The sequence below is a fragment of the Amblyraja radiata genome, chromosome 1 (genome assembly GCF_010909765.2).
Source record: "Amblyraja radiata isolate CabotCenter1 chromosome 1, sAmbRad1.1.pri, whole genome shotgun sequence".
Taxonomy (NCBI): domain Eukaryota; kingdom Metazoa; phylum Chordata; class Chondrichthyes; order Rajiformes; family Rajidae; genus Amblyraja; species Amblyraja radiata.
In genome coordinates this window covers 165,437,753-165,453,904 of record NC_045956.1, presented here as the reverse complement: position 1 = coordinate 165,453,904, position 16,152 = coordinate 165,437,753, and the positions used below count along the sequence as shown (strand labels likewise).

The 16,152-nt window shown below is 43.8% G+C and overlaps 1 protein-coding gene across 1 annotated transcript; it reads right to left on the bottom strand.

The window, feature by feature from the left end:
* Nucleotides 1-5,809: 5,809 nt before the first annotated feature.
* Nucleotides 5,810-10,982, bottom strand: nkx1-1 (NK1 homeobox 1). The gene is made up of 2 exons (XM_033034703.1): nt 10,206-10,982; nt 5,810-7,602 (listed from the first exon to the last, which is right to left on the bottom strand). The coding sequence occupies exons 1-2, from the start codon at nt 10,657-10,659 to the stop codon at nt 6,719-6,721; spliced, it is 1,338 nt and encodes a 445-aa protein (XP_032890594.1). The 5' UTR covers nt 10,660-10,982; the 3' UTR covers nt 5,810-6,718.
* Between the last annotated feature and the right edge of the window lie 5,170 nt (nt 10,983-16,152).

Genomic DNA, 16,152 nt, shown 5'->3' with positions numbered 1-16,152 from the left:
ACAAAAGCAGGGATGTAATGCTGAGGCTCTATAATATGCTGGTCAGGTTGCATTTGGAGAATTGTGAACAATTGTGGCCTGCCCCATATCTGAGAAAAGATGTGCTGGCTTTGGAGAGGGTCCAGAGGAGGTTTACGAGAATGATCCCAGTAATTAGAGGGTTAACATATGATGAGCATTTGATGGCACTGAGCCTCTGCTCGCTGGAGTTTAGAAGGATGAGGGAGACCTCATAGAAACTTACCAAATAGTGAAAGGCCTGAATGCAGTGGATGTGGAGAGGATGTTTCCACTAGTGCGGGAGTCTAGGACCCATGGTCATAGCCTCAGAATTAAAGGACATTCCTTTGGAGGAATTTGGTCAGAGGGTGGTGAATCTGTGGGATTAATTGTCACAGAAGGCAGTGGAAGTCAAGTCAATAGACATTTTTAAGGCAGAGATAGATAGATTCTTGATTAGTACTGGTGTCGGGGGTTATGGAGAGAAGGCAGGAGAATGAGGTTGGGAGGGAGGGATCGATCCACCATGATTGAATGGTGGAGTATACTTGATGGGCTGAATGGCCTAATTCTGCTACTTTCACTTATGAACATGAACCAAGCCAATTAACCTACAAACCTGTCCGTCTTTGGAGTGTGGGAGAAAACCGAAGATCTTGGAGAAAACCCATGCAGATCATGGGGAGAATGACAAACTCTCTACAGCCAAGCAACCATAGTCAGGATCGAATCCGGGACTCTCATGTTGTAAGGCAATAGCTCTTACTCTGCCACCATGCCATTCTATGGCAATGAATTCCACAGAATCACCAATCTCTGACTGAAGAAATTCCTCCTCATCTCCTTTCTAAGGTCCTCTAGACTTTCCTAGACTCTCACACTGAGCAAAAGGAATATCTAATTCATCTCTCTCATTTTCCCATGTCTGGTAAAGGATCTTTAACCTGAAATGTTAAAGGGCCTGTCCCACTACACAGACGCAGCCTGACCTGTTTCCTGTATTTTCAGTATTTATTTCAAATTTCCAGGATCTGCATTTTGATATTTTTTTATGGTTTCTTTATTATTATTTTTTAATGGTTTCTTTATTAATAAGCTCTACTTGCAAAGCAAAAATCTTTGTGTAGGAAAGAACTGAAGATGCTTGTTTTAATCGAAGGTAGATACAAAATGCTGGAGTAACTCAGCGGGACAGGCAGCATTTTTGGAGAGGGTACACAAAATTGCTGGAGGAACTCAGCGGGTGCAGCAGCATCTATGGAGCATCTTTGGAGAGGAATGGGTGATGTTTCGGGTCGAGACCCGTCTTTAAAAATCTTTCATTATTAAAAAAATCAACCTTAACTAGTCCTAGAAGTTTCTAAAGCAGGTAGATGTACCCAGCCAAACACTATCCGTGTAATTTATTTGAAACGGCACTATTTAATTTCAAAGATAGACACAAAAATGCTGGAGTAACTTCAATTGCTCGTTCACTTTTTGTTAACATATGCAAATCCATATTTTCCAATTAAACCCCCCCCCCCCTCCCTCAAATTTCCAAAATTAATGCCTTCATTTGGATGCCCACCAAAGACTAACAAAAAAATATGCATTCATACAAAATTGAGATTACGAAAACGATTTAGAATAGTTGCTCATTCTGGAGTCCAACTGGCTCGATGTGCGCCCTGTTTTGGCCACCCGCTCAGCTGTTTGAATCAGTCCGGGAAGACAACTTTTTGTCATTAGTGAAGATGTATGTTTGAGTAAGATCTTATAAATTCCTCACACTTCATGCATGTTATCTCAGAAGAGATCTCAACAGCCTCACTCTGGAAAGCAGACAAAGACAAATAATACATTGGGTTCGAAAGATATAATTGAAGGCATTAGACATTATAATAGAATGTTTGCATGTAGGAATATAAAGAGGCATATCGGGATCGTTAAACACGATGGGAATCTCATGGGCTAAAGGTTTCTTAGTGATGACAATTTTAAGTTCCAATTATTCATTTGGTGCCTTTATCGCGGTAAAACATCCCCATGGAATTTCACTGGAAATTTCGCTATCGAACAACTTACGATAATGTTATGAAAGCAGGTATGAGGGTAGATAATCACAAGTGGGGCCAAAGAAATAGACTTTGATTAGCGGCCAGAGAAACAGAATGAAAGACGAGATGACTGAACTTTATCTTGCACTAAACGTTATTCCCTTTATTCTGTATCTGTATATTGCGATCGGCTTGGTTGTAACCCTTCCGCTGACGGGATAGCACGCAACACAACGAAACGTTTTTCACTGTACCTCGGTACCGGTAACAATGATAAACTAAGCTAAAGTCAACTAAAATATGCTTAAGGGGAGGAGCAACTAATGGTGGAGCGATTGAAATCTAGAAAGTAAATCAAGAGACCAGACGGGATGAAGGCGGTAAACTCAGAGGGTTGTGTCCTGAAGAAAGTTGTACAGCAGAAAGGAGTGAGTGGCAGGCGGCTGACGATGCCTCAATACAAGGAATTCGATGGTGAATGGGGTAGAAAAGAAGGGTAGACACTAAATGCTGGAATAACTCAGCGGGACGGGCAGCATCTCTGGAGAGAAGGAATGGGTGACGTTTCGGGTCGAGACCCTTCTTCAGACTAAGAGTCAGCGGAGAGGGAGACGAGAGATACAGAAGGGCAAGGTGTGAAAACGAGAGAACAGAGGGGACGTGGATCAAGGAGGGATGAAGTTAATATCCACACATTGATTGTCCAAATGCCAGCGCGGGTCAGGGCACACAGGCAGGTTAATGGATGAGGGCCAGGGACCCAGACTGAAAAGTCAGCGACGTGTCTGGAAGAGTGGGAAATCTCAATATGTTCTCCCTCTCTTTTATTAAGAAAAGGAAGATAAAGATAAAGAGATGCCGTGGCGAGAACTCGTTATATGGGGTGAAATAAACAGTTGTACTGAAATAAATGCTGCAGAGCGTGGAAGATTAGAGAATAAAACGGTAATTGGAGAAACAAGGGAAAGGGAAGAGAAGGGGAGAGAAACAGATAACCGATACAAAACTTGAAGCAAAACCGTTCAAAAAATAAATCAACGAGAAGACGTGGTAGGAAATGGTGGTACGGACAACAAGGGCATAAAACTGGAGAAACTCAGCGGGTGCAGCAGCATCTATGGAGCGAAGGAAATAGGCAACGTTTCGATCAGTCTGGAGGAGGGTTTCGGCCCGAAACGTTGCCTATTTCCTTCGCTCCATAGATGCTGCTGCACCCGCTGAGTTTCTTTTTTGTGCACCTTCGATTTTCCAGTTCCTTCTTAAATAAAGGCCATAAAACTAGCGGGAAGGACTGACGACGAGAGGGGAGTTAACAGTTCTGTACTTGCTGTAAAATAGATAAAAGATAGACACAAAGAATTGGAGTAACTCGGCGGGTCGCGTCAGGTCTGAAGAAGGGTTCCGACCCGAAACGTCACTCATCCTTTTTCTCCAGAGATGCTGCCTGACTCGCTGAGTTACTCCAGCACTTTGTATCCATCTTCGGTGTAAACCAGTTTCTAAACATTTAATGTACAACAGTTTATTTCCCCCTAATTTCCCCGATCTTCATTATCCGCCAAACTCTGCAACTCCAAGTCGCGGCAGTTGGAGGTGTTACCCGAGGATCATTGAGGCGGGAGCAAAGGAGATGGAGGAATGATGAAGTGAGTTCAAGGTGTAATTCACAGAGCGACAAGCACAAAGTTTTCCGCTGAGATGGAGGAGATTGGGAGAGAGAGAGAGAGAGAGAGAGCGGACAATGAGAATGGGGGCGGTGGGTGACCCGAAACTCTGTAGGCGGCGCAGTTACGAAACCCGGACATTCAGCCAAAGATTCTTGTTAAAATTTCTTATTCACAAAATAATTCAGTTGACATTTAATAAACGGCAGCCTGTAAATAGTGGTACTGTTTGTTCATAGAACATGGAAATAGTCGGAATAAGGGACTCGACCCCCAAATGCCACCTATTCCTTTTCTTCGGAGATCCTCCAGCTTTTTGTGTCTATCTTCGGTTTAAACCAGCACCTGCACTTCCTTCCTACACATGGAAATAGTTGCTACGTGCATCAAAATATTTAATATATGGCATCTGCTCAGTAGAAAAATACAAGAAGCAAACGGGGTGATTAGCATAGACTCAGTTTATTGATTGTTCATTTAAAGTATTTTAACTACCAAAGTGCTCGTTCATTAATTGGCCATATAATTTCGGAGTACTGCTCTCTCATAAGTTACATCAATTACAAATTCAACTATAGAACATCATAAATATACAGTGTAAATAACAGAAAACAATCTTAGATTGGCTTCTGATCAACAGTTAGTGTGAACGTTGAGTTAATCTCCAATTTTAAAGATACATGATTGTGAACGATTGTTGATCTCTGGTTGGCTTTGCTCATCCGATTCCTCGGTCCATGGACTTAGCGCTTACTTTATTTTATAGATATCCCCAAAAAACAAGTAATGGATAATAATGATTTTGCAAAAAAAACAAAACTGTTCTTTTCCAACGATTTACAGAACTGTCACTTTTGTAATGTATGTACCCTGAGACTCGAGTTGGGTGTTTCCTAATATATTTGATAAAGGAACTGACAACCGTAAGATAATAATAATAAAACCATGACAGCACAGTGATCAATGGGAGTCTGTATTCGGGTATGTAGTGGGATCAATTCATTGAGAATCGGAAACGATATCAGGCAAATCTCAAACAATGATATAAACCGAAGAAGCGAGAGAGAAGTTTCTCTCTAAGTTCCGGCTAGGCTTCACAGGCAATGGGTTTTGAGACAAATAACGAGCGCACATCGATTGAAAACACGGAGCAAAGTTTGTCAGTTTACAAATTCGGAGGAGGCGCCACCTTTTGATGGAATCACACGAGCTAAAACATTGCCAAGTTTGTTTAGTGATTCCCTCCACACCTCACCCACTCCCCGAGAATCGTTGAAACTTCCGCTAGTCTCTCGTACGGAATCAAACGAGCGTTTTAAGAACAAAAAATGTTGTCGGCTTGCCAAGCCCACGATGACAGGGAGGGTGAATGGGGAGAAGACCGACTGCCTGGGAGACACAGGTAGAGAATCTTCGCCATCGATTTTCTTCCCGCTGGTTGAAAGAAGCTCGAGTCAAAGACAGCGTGGAGCAGCCCCTTGGTCCATTCGGAAACCACCGGTCTAACGGGGTTGTGAGGGAAACGCAAGCGACGTTCAAAGACAAAATATTTCCAGGTCCACAACAAACGCCAGGGACATTTACAACAATTCTTGTTTGCTCGTATTAACATAAATTACAAAATAAATTAAATTCCACTTAATATTAACCGAGAAGGCCGTAGAATCCGGCATCATTTCACACGGTTCATATATCCCCAAAACAGATCTGGGCAGAAAAAAAATTAAACAATCGGCGAAGGACAGAAAGGGAAAAACATTTTTGTTTTGGCCAGAATTAAATGTCAAGCTGCCTTCTTCGAACGCTCCACGTGCACTGGCTTTCACTGCAGTTAAAAGGGATTTTGATTTCTCTCGGTTTACAAGGAAAAGGAAATACCCTAAATGAGCTCTACATATTAATTTCAACACTCTGACTTTTATAATTTACTGGAAACCGAAGACCTCGGAGACAATCTACACATAAAATGCTCAGAGTAACCCTTCTCTGCAAATTCCTTAACAAAGTACCTGTCACCGTTTGGGTCGAATGCATTCTCGAAATACCACAACCTCTCTCCATAAACGCCGCACCAAGTATCCAATTACAGAATAAAAGTGTTCATTGTTTTTTTTTTTTTTTGTTTACTTAGTGCTGTCAAAGTCTCGCCGACTTTGTACGAATAATGACTGCGTGCAGCCTTCTGGGACCCCTCGTCTTCTCTCCGCCGCACTTAGTAAAACCGCCCCCCGAATAAAGTTCTCTTTTGGGGCTGAGGGTTGGTGGCAGGGGGTGGGGTGCATTTGTGAATTGATAGGCACGTTTGCCCTTTTTGCTCTTGGTGAAATAAGTTTTATTGGGAGTGATGGAAAGGGGGTGGGGGGGGGCGACGACACTAATTTTGATAATCGCGCAGAAATGCACAATGACCATTTATGTTCCTCTGATCACGATGGTGGATTCAAAGCAAACTTAACCTGTAATGAGCAGAAACGCTTACAGCTTGTTCACATGCGAAGGGCTGAACTCCTGGTTTGCCCTGTGGCGCATTTGTGTGATTAATATACCAATATGGAAAAAAAACCTAGTGAATGAAAGCAAACTTAAAAGTCGGTATGTGTAGGAAGGAACTTCTATTATGTTGTGTGCAATAACGGAAGAGGAATCAAACTTCTGCGATTTAAAAATAAATCAATGTGCAAAGGTTTAATAATTACAATCTGACTATGGGGGGAAATACTAAACTATTCCGATGTGTTCATCTAAACAGCATTTGGGTGAATGTTTCAGTTGTAATAATCAACAGCCCAAATACGGAATTGTTACAAAACAAGCAGATTGTATGGATTTCTGGACTTTAAACTATTATTGTGGGGGTATTTTTTCTCTCTCTAATAGAAGGGATGAGATTGTTTTTATTCTTTTGATTGGTTTGTTTTGAGTGGTTCTGGGAGGCAAAAGGAGTCTAATTTGCTGACACACACACTCACACATACATACATACGTCGGCCGCCCAACTTCCTCGCCTCTGATCTTTCATTGTAAGTGCGGCGCATAAAAGGCCGGTGCCCCGTAAGTCTGCGAACTGAGCATGAAGGGGGAGAGCACGGTGGCGGGAGAGGGCAGGAAGGGCAACTGTGCGGCGCACACCAGCCCGCCCGCGGTGGAGTAAGCCGAGTGCATGGACAGAGCCCCGGTCACCGGCGAGACCGAGCTCATAGGGCTGAGACCTCCAAGGTGACCGGCCGATGGGCCTCCCAAGCCGTTCCCACCCATTGGCCCTCCGCCGACTCCACCTGGCCCTCCTCCTCCCCCGGTGGGAGCGCTGGTGTCCGCCCCGGGGTTCTGCTTCTTCCACTTGGTCCTGCGGTTTTGGAACCAGATCTTCACCTGGGTCTCGGTGAGGCTGAGGGACAGCGCCAGGTTCAGGCGCTCGCACACCGACAGATAGCGGGTCGACTTGAACTTGTTCTCCAGCGCCACCAGCTGCTCGTAGGTGAAGGCAGTGCGGGCCCGCCGGGGCTTGCCCGACTTGGCGTCGGAGCCGCTGCGTTTCCTCTTGCTCTTGTGCTGCTGACCCTGGCTCGGCTGCTGGCCACCTTGGGCTTGGGACTGCTGACTCTGTTGGTTCTGGGGACTCCCAGGGCTCAGACCTCCCGTGGCACTTTCCTCTTCCTCCTCTTCTTCCTCTTCTTCCTCCTCGTCCTCCTCTCCCTCCACCCCGACCATCCTCTCCCCTGGAGAGGTCAGGGCGCCTCCACCTCCCGCTCCCGCTCTCCTCCCGGCCCCGCTATCTTCACTCAACACCTCGGCTTCCTCCCGCCGCGGCGTCTCGCTGCTGTCGCGTTCCGCCTCTAAAGTCCGGCAGAAGTCCTTCTCTCGCTGCTCAGCTTTGTAACTGTCGAGGAAATCTCCATCTTCTTCGTGGGACGGCGATGGTGGTGGGGAAGTGGGTGTGGAGACAGATAAAAAACAGAAAATTAGACACCAATAATTTTCATGTTGGACTTCAAAGACCAAAAGATGAAAAAATCACTTCTCACTATGCTTGTTTTCTAAATGCTTCTTTTAAATATACTTCAACTTCTAATATCCATTAACTTCTAAACCATGGCATACTATACTAAAAAGTAAAAGTTATAATCAGACCACACTTGATTTTATAATTCATTTCAATCATTACTTTCCAACATGCGAACTGTACTAAGATCTTGAAACCAATTTAATTCTGTTGATGGAATGTCAGGTGTGTCTTAAATATTAATCCCCGTGTTTGAAATCGATGCCCGCAACTTAATTAGCTCAGGGACAACTTTTGTGCTGAATTGAAACGAGTTATTGTCAGTTCTCGACAACAGACAAATTTGTTTCTCCGGAATCACTTAAAAAGTTCCAGGGATTTATTTCTCCTGTATCACAAATGACCCTTGCGCTTAGCATACAAAAAGGAGGGCATTGCGGGCTTCGTAACCGAATACCGAAGAAAATAGACGGTAATAGTTGACGTAAACAGGCTTTCTCCATGGCTTATCTCTCCCGTGATTTATTCTGGAAAGTGAGGAGGTGAGAAATGAGCACTCAGAGTAAACAGGTGACAAATTCGGCGATTTCTGCTGTCATTTTCTGAAGACGCGCCGAATAGACACGACCTTCGTGGTCCCAACAGCATGTGGCATTCTTAGTCTAGTCAAGAATAAAGCGCGTATCGACTTCCCGAGAATTATTTACCCGAGTATAACTCTTGTACACCTTCTATTTTGTTGCCTATATAATCTATTTTTACGGTAAATTGCTTGAATGCTATTGACAATATCATTATTTGTAACTATTTAAATAAGAACGCTGTAGACTACGGCCAGAAATACTCGTCGACATGAGTGTATATCTATTTTACAATAGCACTAAAATGTAGTTACTGTACGAGAGACCTGCTCATGCTTGATCGGGTGGGTTAGGGGTAAATCCCTGAAAGATATAAAGCTGCGTTAATTAAAGTGGACTGGTGTCTGTAATGTGAGTCCGTCTATTACGGAAACTAATTGCAAGACACTTAAATTAATTGTAATCATATTAAAGCCTCATTAGATAGACGGGGAAATAATAACGCACTTAAAAAACATTTACCACTTTCAACAGAAATTGCATATTTTCACAGGAGGTGTTTGTTCTCAGCGCTGTACCGTGTTGCTGTTCATTCTTCCCACCATTTAATCAACATCCAAATACAGGCGACGTGCAGTGTGTTATGTGAAATATTGAAACGGCCCCTTGGGTGCGGCCGCAATTAACAACCTGACCTTCCAATGCATTCTTATTTTAATTTGCAGTTCGTCTGCTTACCCTGTGTGTAACACGCTTCATTTGATTTAAACAATAACTGTACATCCTGAAACTTTAACCGGATCACACACACACACACACACACACACACTGGACAGCATATCATCAAGGAAACGACTTCAGTGTTCTGGGCTCAAATTGGGGCAGCACCTTGCCTTTTAAACCCGAGTTTCGGGGAGAATGACTTTTGACGACCGCTCCGTCTTTCTTTCTTCGAATGTCACCGGATTAGGGAGAAGAAAGTTAGGACTTTTTTTTGAAAGACGTGTGGAGGCTGCAATCTGGAGTCTGGGTCGAACGCAACCCTCGATCAATGGCAGCCACTAATAACTGTAATACGTTTTAATCGAGTAATTATCCGAATTTTGACCCTATAATTTAGACGTTTTAGGAGTGTTCGCAAGCTGTTTGAAAGAGATATGCAGAATTCGATAATAGGATATCGATCCCTGCAGCCCAACATGGCACTCTGGGGCGATTTTCGCCATTATAAGAGCTCTTTAGCGCTCCTAAGCACATTTTACCTTAAATGTAATCGAAGAAATTTAATTGTTTTTCTAGAGATAAGCAGCGTTTTGTCACAATTAGTCTGATTCGTCCTAAAAACCGAAGGGGAGAGAGAAAATTGAATCTGTCGCCTAAAGCATGAAGGATAAACTCCAGAGATGTCTTTGAAAGATTGGATAAAGCGCTTTTTAAACGGCAGCGTCCTTTTTATTTTAAACAAGGCACCTCTTTATAAAGAGTCAAGGCCGAATGGAACACAAGAGAATCTAAATTATATTTTGAAAGTAATTGAATCTTAACGTATGACGAGTGTTTGGAGTTGATATATCATGAATACTGGCTCGCAAAATTAAAAAAAATAAAAATCTTTACAATAAACCAACATTGAGATCTTGCCTGAAAGGGGTTCTTTACTTACTTGGGTACTTAACAGACTTGGTACAGCGCGGAGCTTTGCCTTGGTGACTGACATAACCTTACCTTAACGTTGGTTATCAAGGGTCCGCATGCACAGTTCATTATTGACAGCGATCATCAGCTCACGAGGCTCGGTCGTGCTAAGTTACCTGATCGCCCTTTGCCCAAAGCATCTTTATTTTTAACCGTCGCGTCAAAACTTACACCCAAGACGTGGGCGCGGGGCTTTAAAGACAGGGAACCGGTCGCCGATACTTACTGAAGATATCAGCTGCCTTCTTGCATGTGTCCAACCCGCTATCGTTTATCGTTTTCCGATCTGCAATTTCACAAAAAGCGTTGGCAGCCCTTTCCCCCGCCGCTGCCACTGTGTACTCGCTGCCGCTTCTGTACAGAATGCTGCACTGCCGCCGCTTGCTGCTGTTAAACTTGTTGGGATCCAGAATGTCTAAGACCGAGAAAGAGGTGGTCCTGTTGTTGCTGGTAGGAGCTGGGGCCACGACCACCGCCTCTTGGCCAGCGATTCCCAGTGTGTCCCCTTGTCTCTCCCGGCCGGCCGGGCAGGAGTAGGCAGCCAGGTCACTAGCAGGGAGTCTCTGCTCCCCGTTCACATCCATGGCTTCAGTGTGGATGGTACAAGACATCGGATCTGCCACTGTCGGTGATGGTAAGGTTATATCAGCGGGCTGTACCTTGTCTCTGTTCACATTCATGACTCCCCCAGCAAACTATTTAATAGCCCTCTTTAAAAAAAACACTGCTATGTACACAGTCAAATCTTTGAATCCGGTTCACCCCTTGGCATCGATCAAGGGTGTTAATGTGAAGTCACAAAGTGCTACTGATCCTCAGAAGGTCCTGACTGTCTCCCTAGGACTCCCCCTAGACATTTCTGCCCCACACACACACGACAGCCCGCATGTTATTTATGCATTCATATTCACCAACGTTTTGTAATTGGCTACAAATTAATCCCTTGCCCCTAATAGCCTCTAATCTACATCACACAGAGAGACGGATGATGTTGCCTGTGATATACTTGGCTGTCAGGTCTTTTGCAGCGCGCTTCCACTCATCTGGAAACCATCTAAATAGCCTTATTTGGGAGGGGTGGCGCTTTCCTTAAATAATTGAGATGGGGAAGGAGGTGGGGGGGGGGGGTCAAACAAAGAGCTATTTTCTCCTAAACACCTAGCCTCCTGTTTAAAACGTCACCAGTCTTAAGAGCTAGAAAATAGATTTTAAAAAAGAATACTTGCTAGAAATTAAAGTTAAGCTATTTTAAATTACGATGGTTTTGATTATAAACACCGACTCACTAATGCAAATGCTAGCTTCAATTTAATGGATGACATGCGGGCTTTTAAGGTAAAGCGTTTATTTATATGGAATATTGAATTTTAATTTAAAAAAGTGATGGTAAAGATGCTGGTTAGATTGATGCATTACAACGTCATGTTTAGATATAAGGCCTAACTTTCTTGCATTTAGAACCTGTTTTCCTCTCATATTTTGAGGACGGGGCGGCGAATCAGTTGCCTTAGGATGTACGTTTGGTAAGCAGGCACGAAAAATAGATTTTTTTTTCTCTCTCTTCTCTCTCTCTTTCTCTCCCTCCGTCAGATTCGTGACACCTACAAGGACAGGACCTTGGCAATTCCCGCGGGCAATGATCCTTTGGAAAGAAGAAATTAAAAGTTGGGTGAAATAATCGGCCGGATAATCAGATGTAACGTTCGGCCTGGTGGGTGGAGGTGGTTACCAGAACATCTGAATCTTATGCCCGGCCGGGGTTTGGGTCTCAGCAAGCCCTTGACTTTAATCAAAGCCACCCAGCAGCCATTCCCCGTAATATGACAAACTCGAATAAACTATTAGACTTCAATCAACGCCCGCGACACTTTGATCCCTGTAATGATTTTGTTCTGATTTGTGCCCAGGTTGTACTGGAGATTTTCCGGCTGTGTTTATTTTGGACAAACTTTTCTCCCATCGATACAGGGTGCGCACATACATCATATATTCCGCGATATTGTACATGGAAGATGGATGGCTAGCGTGCAATTGTATTAAACAGTGCAGAGGGGTTCAATTGAATCTACAGATATTAAAATCAAAGTACCCCGGCACCAAGCACGAATTCACGCACAAGCGAATATGTCCACTCCATGATTATTTGTCGTTCCAAATTAACATTGTACGGCTTGCTATTATTTTAATGCAGCTTAATTATTGGCGCAGATCTTCTCATAATGCACAATCTTCGGGTTTTAACTATTAGATCGAATGCGCGGAGCCTTACTTATTTAAAATTTAAAATATTGGAACTACATGACGAATATCGCATGCAGAGTTCGAGGCTTGCTCGTTGAGAAAGATACATCGTATAAATAGACTTCAGAAAGGAGAGAAAGAAAAGATTAAAGTACTTAAAGTTATTCACATAACAATCAGCGGTAACAAATCTGAATAAATGTAACGTCTCGTTCCGACAGCTCCTAATACATCTGGCAAATCGTGTTATTGTGGGGAGAAAAAAATAGAAAATTGCAAGGGATCATATAGATGTCCTGACTGCTAGATGAAAGTTGACAAGGATCCAGTCAGTGCAAATTGCCAGCCCTTCTCTCCACAGATTGCAAGGAGTTGAAGTTAATCTTCAAAGTTTGAATGTCTTCGGCCGGCAGCCACGGTGTAATTACCGCTGATCGGAGAGTGTTTAGGAGTCGGTGTGTAAAAAAAAACATATCAAAGGTCTTTCTCTCTCTCTCACTATCTCACTCTCTCTCTCTCTCTCTCTCTCTCTCTCACACACACACACTCACTCTCTTCTCCTTCTCTGCTGCAGTATCTGATTGCTTCTGTTATTTGGTGAGGAGCTGCCGGCAGTCATTTGCATGTAAATGAAACGGTGTAAAGGACAGCAGTGGACTCCTGTCAAATGCCGGGCAAACTTTAGCAAGGGGACCACCCTCTAATTTCCCGCAAATTACTCCACGAGCTGTTCCCATTGATTCACCATATCCTCTCCCCGCTGGAGTCTGTGGACCGTGCAGCACAGAGATCTTTACTCAAAAAAAAAGTGAATGCATCAGAAATGATTAAAAGTCAGATAATTTAAGGCTACCTTTTCAAGTACCTACGCAGTAAAAAAAAAACTATTTGAATTTTCCTTTGATTATACGCGGCCTTCCTTACACACTCAGCCTTTTGAATGACGGCGGTATGTGAATATCATTAATTGTCGCTTTGCAGAATATATCGTCGCAATCCATCCCATTTGGTAACGTGAAAGGGCATTTTTAGCATAACACTTCCAGCAAATGCGCTGAGCGATATCACTTGATGGGTTATGCATAGGAAGGAACTGCAGAAGCCGGTTTAAACCGCAGATAGACACAAAGAGCTGGAGTAACTCGGCGGGTCAGGCAGCAGTTCCGGAGAGAAGGAATAGGCGACGTTTCGGGTCGAGACCGGAGATCGAAGACCGAAACGTCTCGACCCGAAACGTCACATATTCCTTTTCTCCAGAGATGCTGTCTGACCCGCGGAGTTACTCCAGCTCGCTGTGTCCATCTTCACTTGATGGGTTAGTTTGGGTGGAATATCTGGCTGCGTTTGGCCAACTGTCTGAGATGACACAACAAATGTGTGTTTTCCAATAATACCACCCAGGTGAATTGCCAACATGCAATTTTATCGAGCTGATGCACAAATAAAAGTTTAGTTAACTTGAGGCAAGCTGTGTGTGTGGGTAGGTTCGTCCGATTTTCATGACTTGGAGAAATAACATTGTTTAATTTGAACCGGCCAAAATGAGAGCAGCAACGGTAGTTTGCTCTTCTGAGCAAAGTAGATATTAGAATAAAATGCAGTTACAAGGTAACATTGGCTGAGATACTCGGCATTGGAGTCAGAGTCAACTGTCTAAGGATTGGAAGGCAAGAAGTTCGTGCAAGTATCAAAGGTTTCAAATCCATGATTCTAAACATTAAATATGATCCACTTCAGAATGATAACTGACTGCAATGTATAAAAGCAAAGGTCTGGGCTGATTCTCCCTGAAATTCCCATGCTCGAATGCTTCCGATGCACAGTTACATCTGAAATCAGTCGAAAACATTAATGAGCGCATTACCCGAGTGCTAGAAGTGTCACTGAGATCTTACTGTTAATAAGACCAATCCAAATATTTCCGCGCTCGGAAACCACTCTGCCCCAGCCAGATGGGTGGTGACAACTTGTCAGTTCCTGCACTTATGACAATGTCTCATCACTGGTCATCATTCATCAGGCAGGCAGGGGAGAGAGGGTGTGTGGGGTGGGAGATGGGGGCTGGAAAAGGGGTAGCCCTAGACTGAAATGCGAGAAGTAATTATATCAGTACATCTGCGACAATCTGCGCCGCGTTTATTATTTCTCCCCGTGACCCCTTCAGATTATTTACTTATTGGAGGTCTAACAGGTTTATTTCATGGCCAGATGATGTCGTCCAATTAACCCGCCGAGCGCCGCACTTCACTGCGTTCGGCATGGCTTTTGAAACACTTATTTACATCGTTTTCATACCAGCACTGAGTCGAGCGGCCAGGGAATGATCATGTCTTTTCGCCACGTCTCCAACTGATGATTTCATCCGACTATAGTTGTTTTACAGGTGAAAAGATTTCTAACTTTTAGAAAAAACATATAGAAACATAGAGAAATAGGTGCTGGAGTAGGCCATTCGGCCCTTCGAGCCAACACCGCCATTTAATATGATCATGGCTGATCATCTAAAATCAGTACCCCGTTCTCCCCCCCCCCATATACCTTGATTCTTTTAGCCCTAAGAGCTAAATCTAACTCTCGAAAACATCCAGTGAATTGGCCTCCACTGCCTTCCGTGACAGAGAATTCCAAAGATTCACAACTCTCTGGGTGAAAATGTTTTTCATCATCTCAGTCCTAAATGCCCTACCCCTTTTTCTTAAGCTGTGACCCCTGGTTCTGGACTCCCCCAACATCGGGAACATTTTCCCTGCACGGAAAAGGTATTTACTGAAATTAACAGAAAGTCCGTGCATAATATTAAATATATAAATGTTGGAAGGAACTGCAGATGATGGTTTACACCGAAGACAGGCACAAAATGCTGGAGTAACTCAGCGGGACAGGCAGCATCCACGGAGAAAAGGAATAGGTGACGTTTGGGTCGGGACCCTTCTACAGTCTGAAGAAGGGTCACGACCGGAAACTTCACCAATTCCCTTTTCTCCATTAAATATATAAGGCTGTGCATTGGTAGGGCCACAGCCGAAATATGTAGGACATTGCATTTTTGTACAATTTAGCATCACCTGTGTTAATATTAATTCTGCTCCCTCCCCTCCACAAGGAAATTAATGCAGGTTGGTTGGAAGCTTCTTTGATCCCTGTCCGAGTTATCCAGAGTTCGGTAACGACAATGCCCCGCATCTGAAACAAACTGACAGGGCAACTCAATTCCGAGAGGGTTAATGCACAGGGGAAAAGTAGAAGAATCTCAAAAGTATTTCACCTTTTCCAGGTTCCGATCAGATACCCGCATGTTGGTCACCAGGGGAGAAATTATTAATATGCACGTCTTGAAGTGAACGCTAGCTTGGAACTAAGGCCGTGCGATAAAAAGCGCCGGCCATTCCCGAGCTGAACAAAAATAAACTAATGGGGGAAATTTCTTGATTAGTACAGGTGTCAGAGGTTATGGGGAGAAGGCAGGAGAATGGGGTTAGGAGGGGGGAGAGTGATCAGCCTCGATTCAATGGCGGAATAGACTTGATGGGGCCGAATGGAACTCCCTGCCACAGAGGGTAGTCGAGGCCAGTTCATTGGCTATATTTAAGAGGGAGTTAGATGTGGCCCTTGTGGCTAAAGGGATCAGAGGGTATGGAGAGAACGCAGGTACGGGATACTGAGTTGGATGATCAGCCATGATCATATTGAATGGCGGTGCAGGCTCGAAGGGCCGAATGGCCTACTCCTGCACCTAATTTCTATGTTTCTATGTTTCTATGAATGGCCTAATTCTACTCCTATTTCCTTATGACCATATGAAAACTTCCTTAATAATGGTAGACGGCGTCAGTAACCTGGCATTCTTTGCAAATAAGTTAAAATAACTCAGCGTTCTGGTGAATAAGTGCGGCTATTCTCTGTGCGTGTATAGCGCTCATTCCACACTGGGT

What these genes read in the sequence shown, in the direction of transcription:
- nkx1-1 (XM_033034703.1), bottom strand. Translation starts at nt 10,659, where the DNA reads ATGAATGTGAACAGAGACAAGGTACAGCCCGCTGATATAACCTTACCA. An exon ending in GAAGGCAGCTGATATCTTCA is followed by an intron (nt 7,603 to 10,205) that starts GTAAGTATCGGC and finishes CGTCCCACGAAG; the next exon opens with AAGATGGAGATTTCCTCGAC.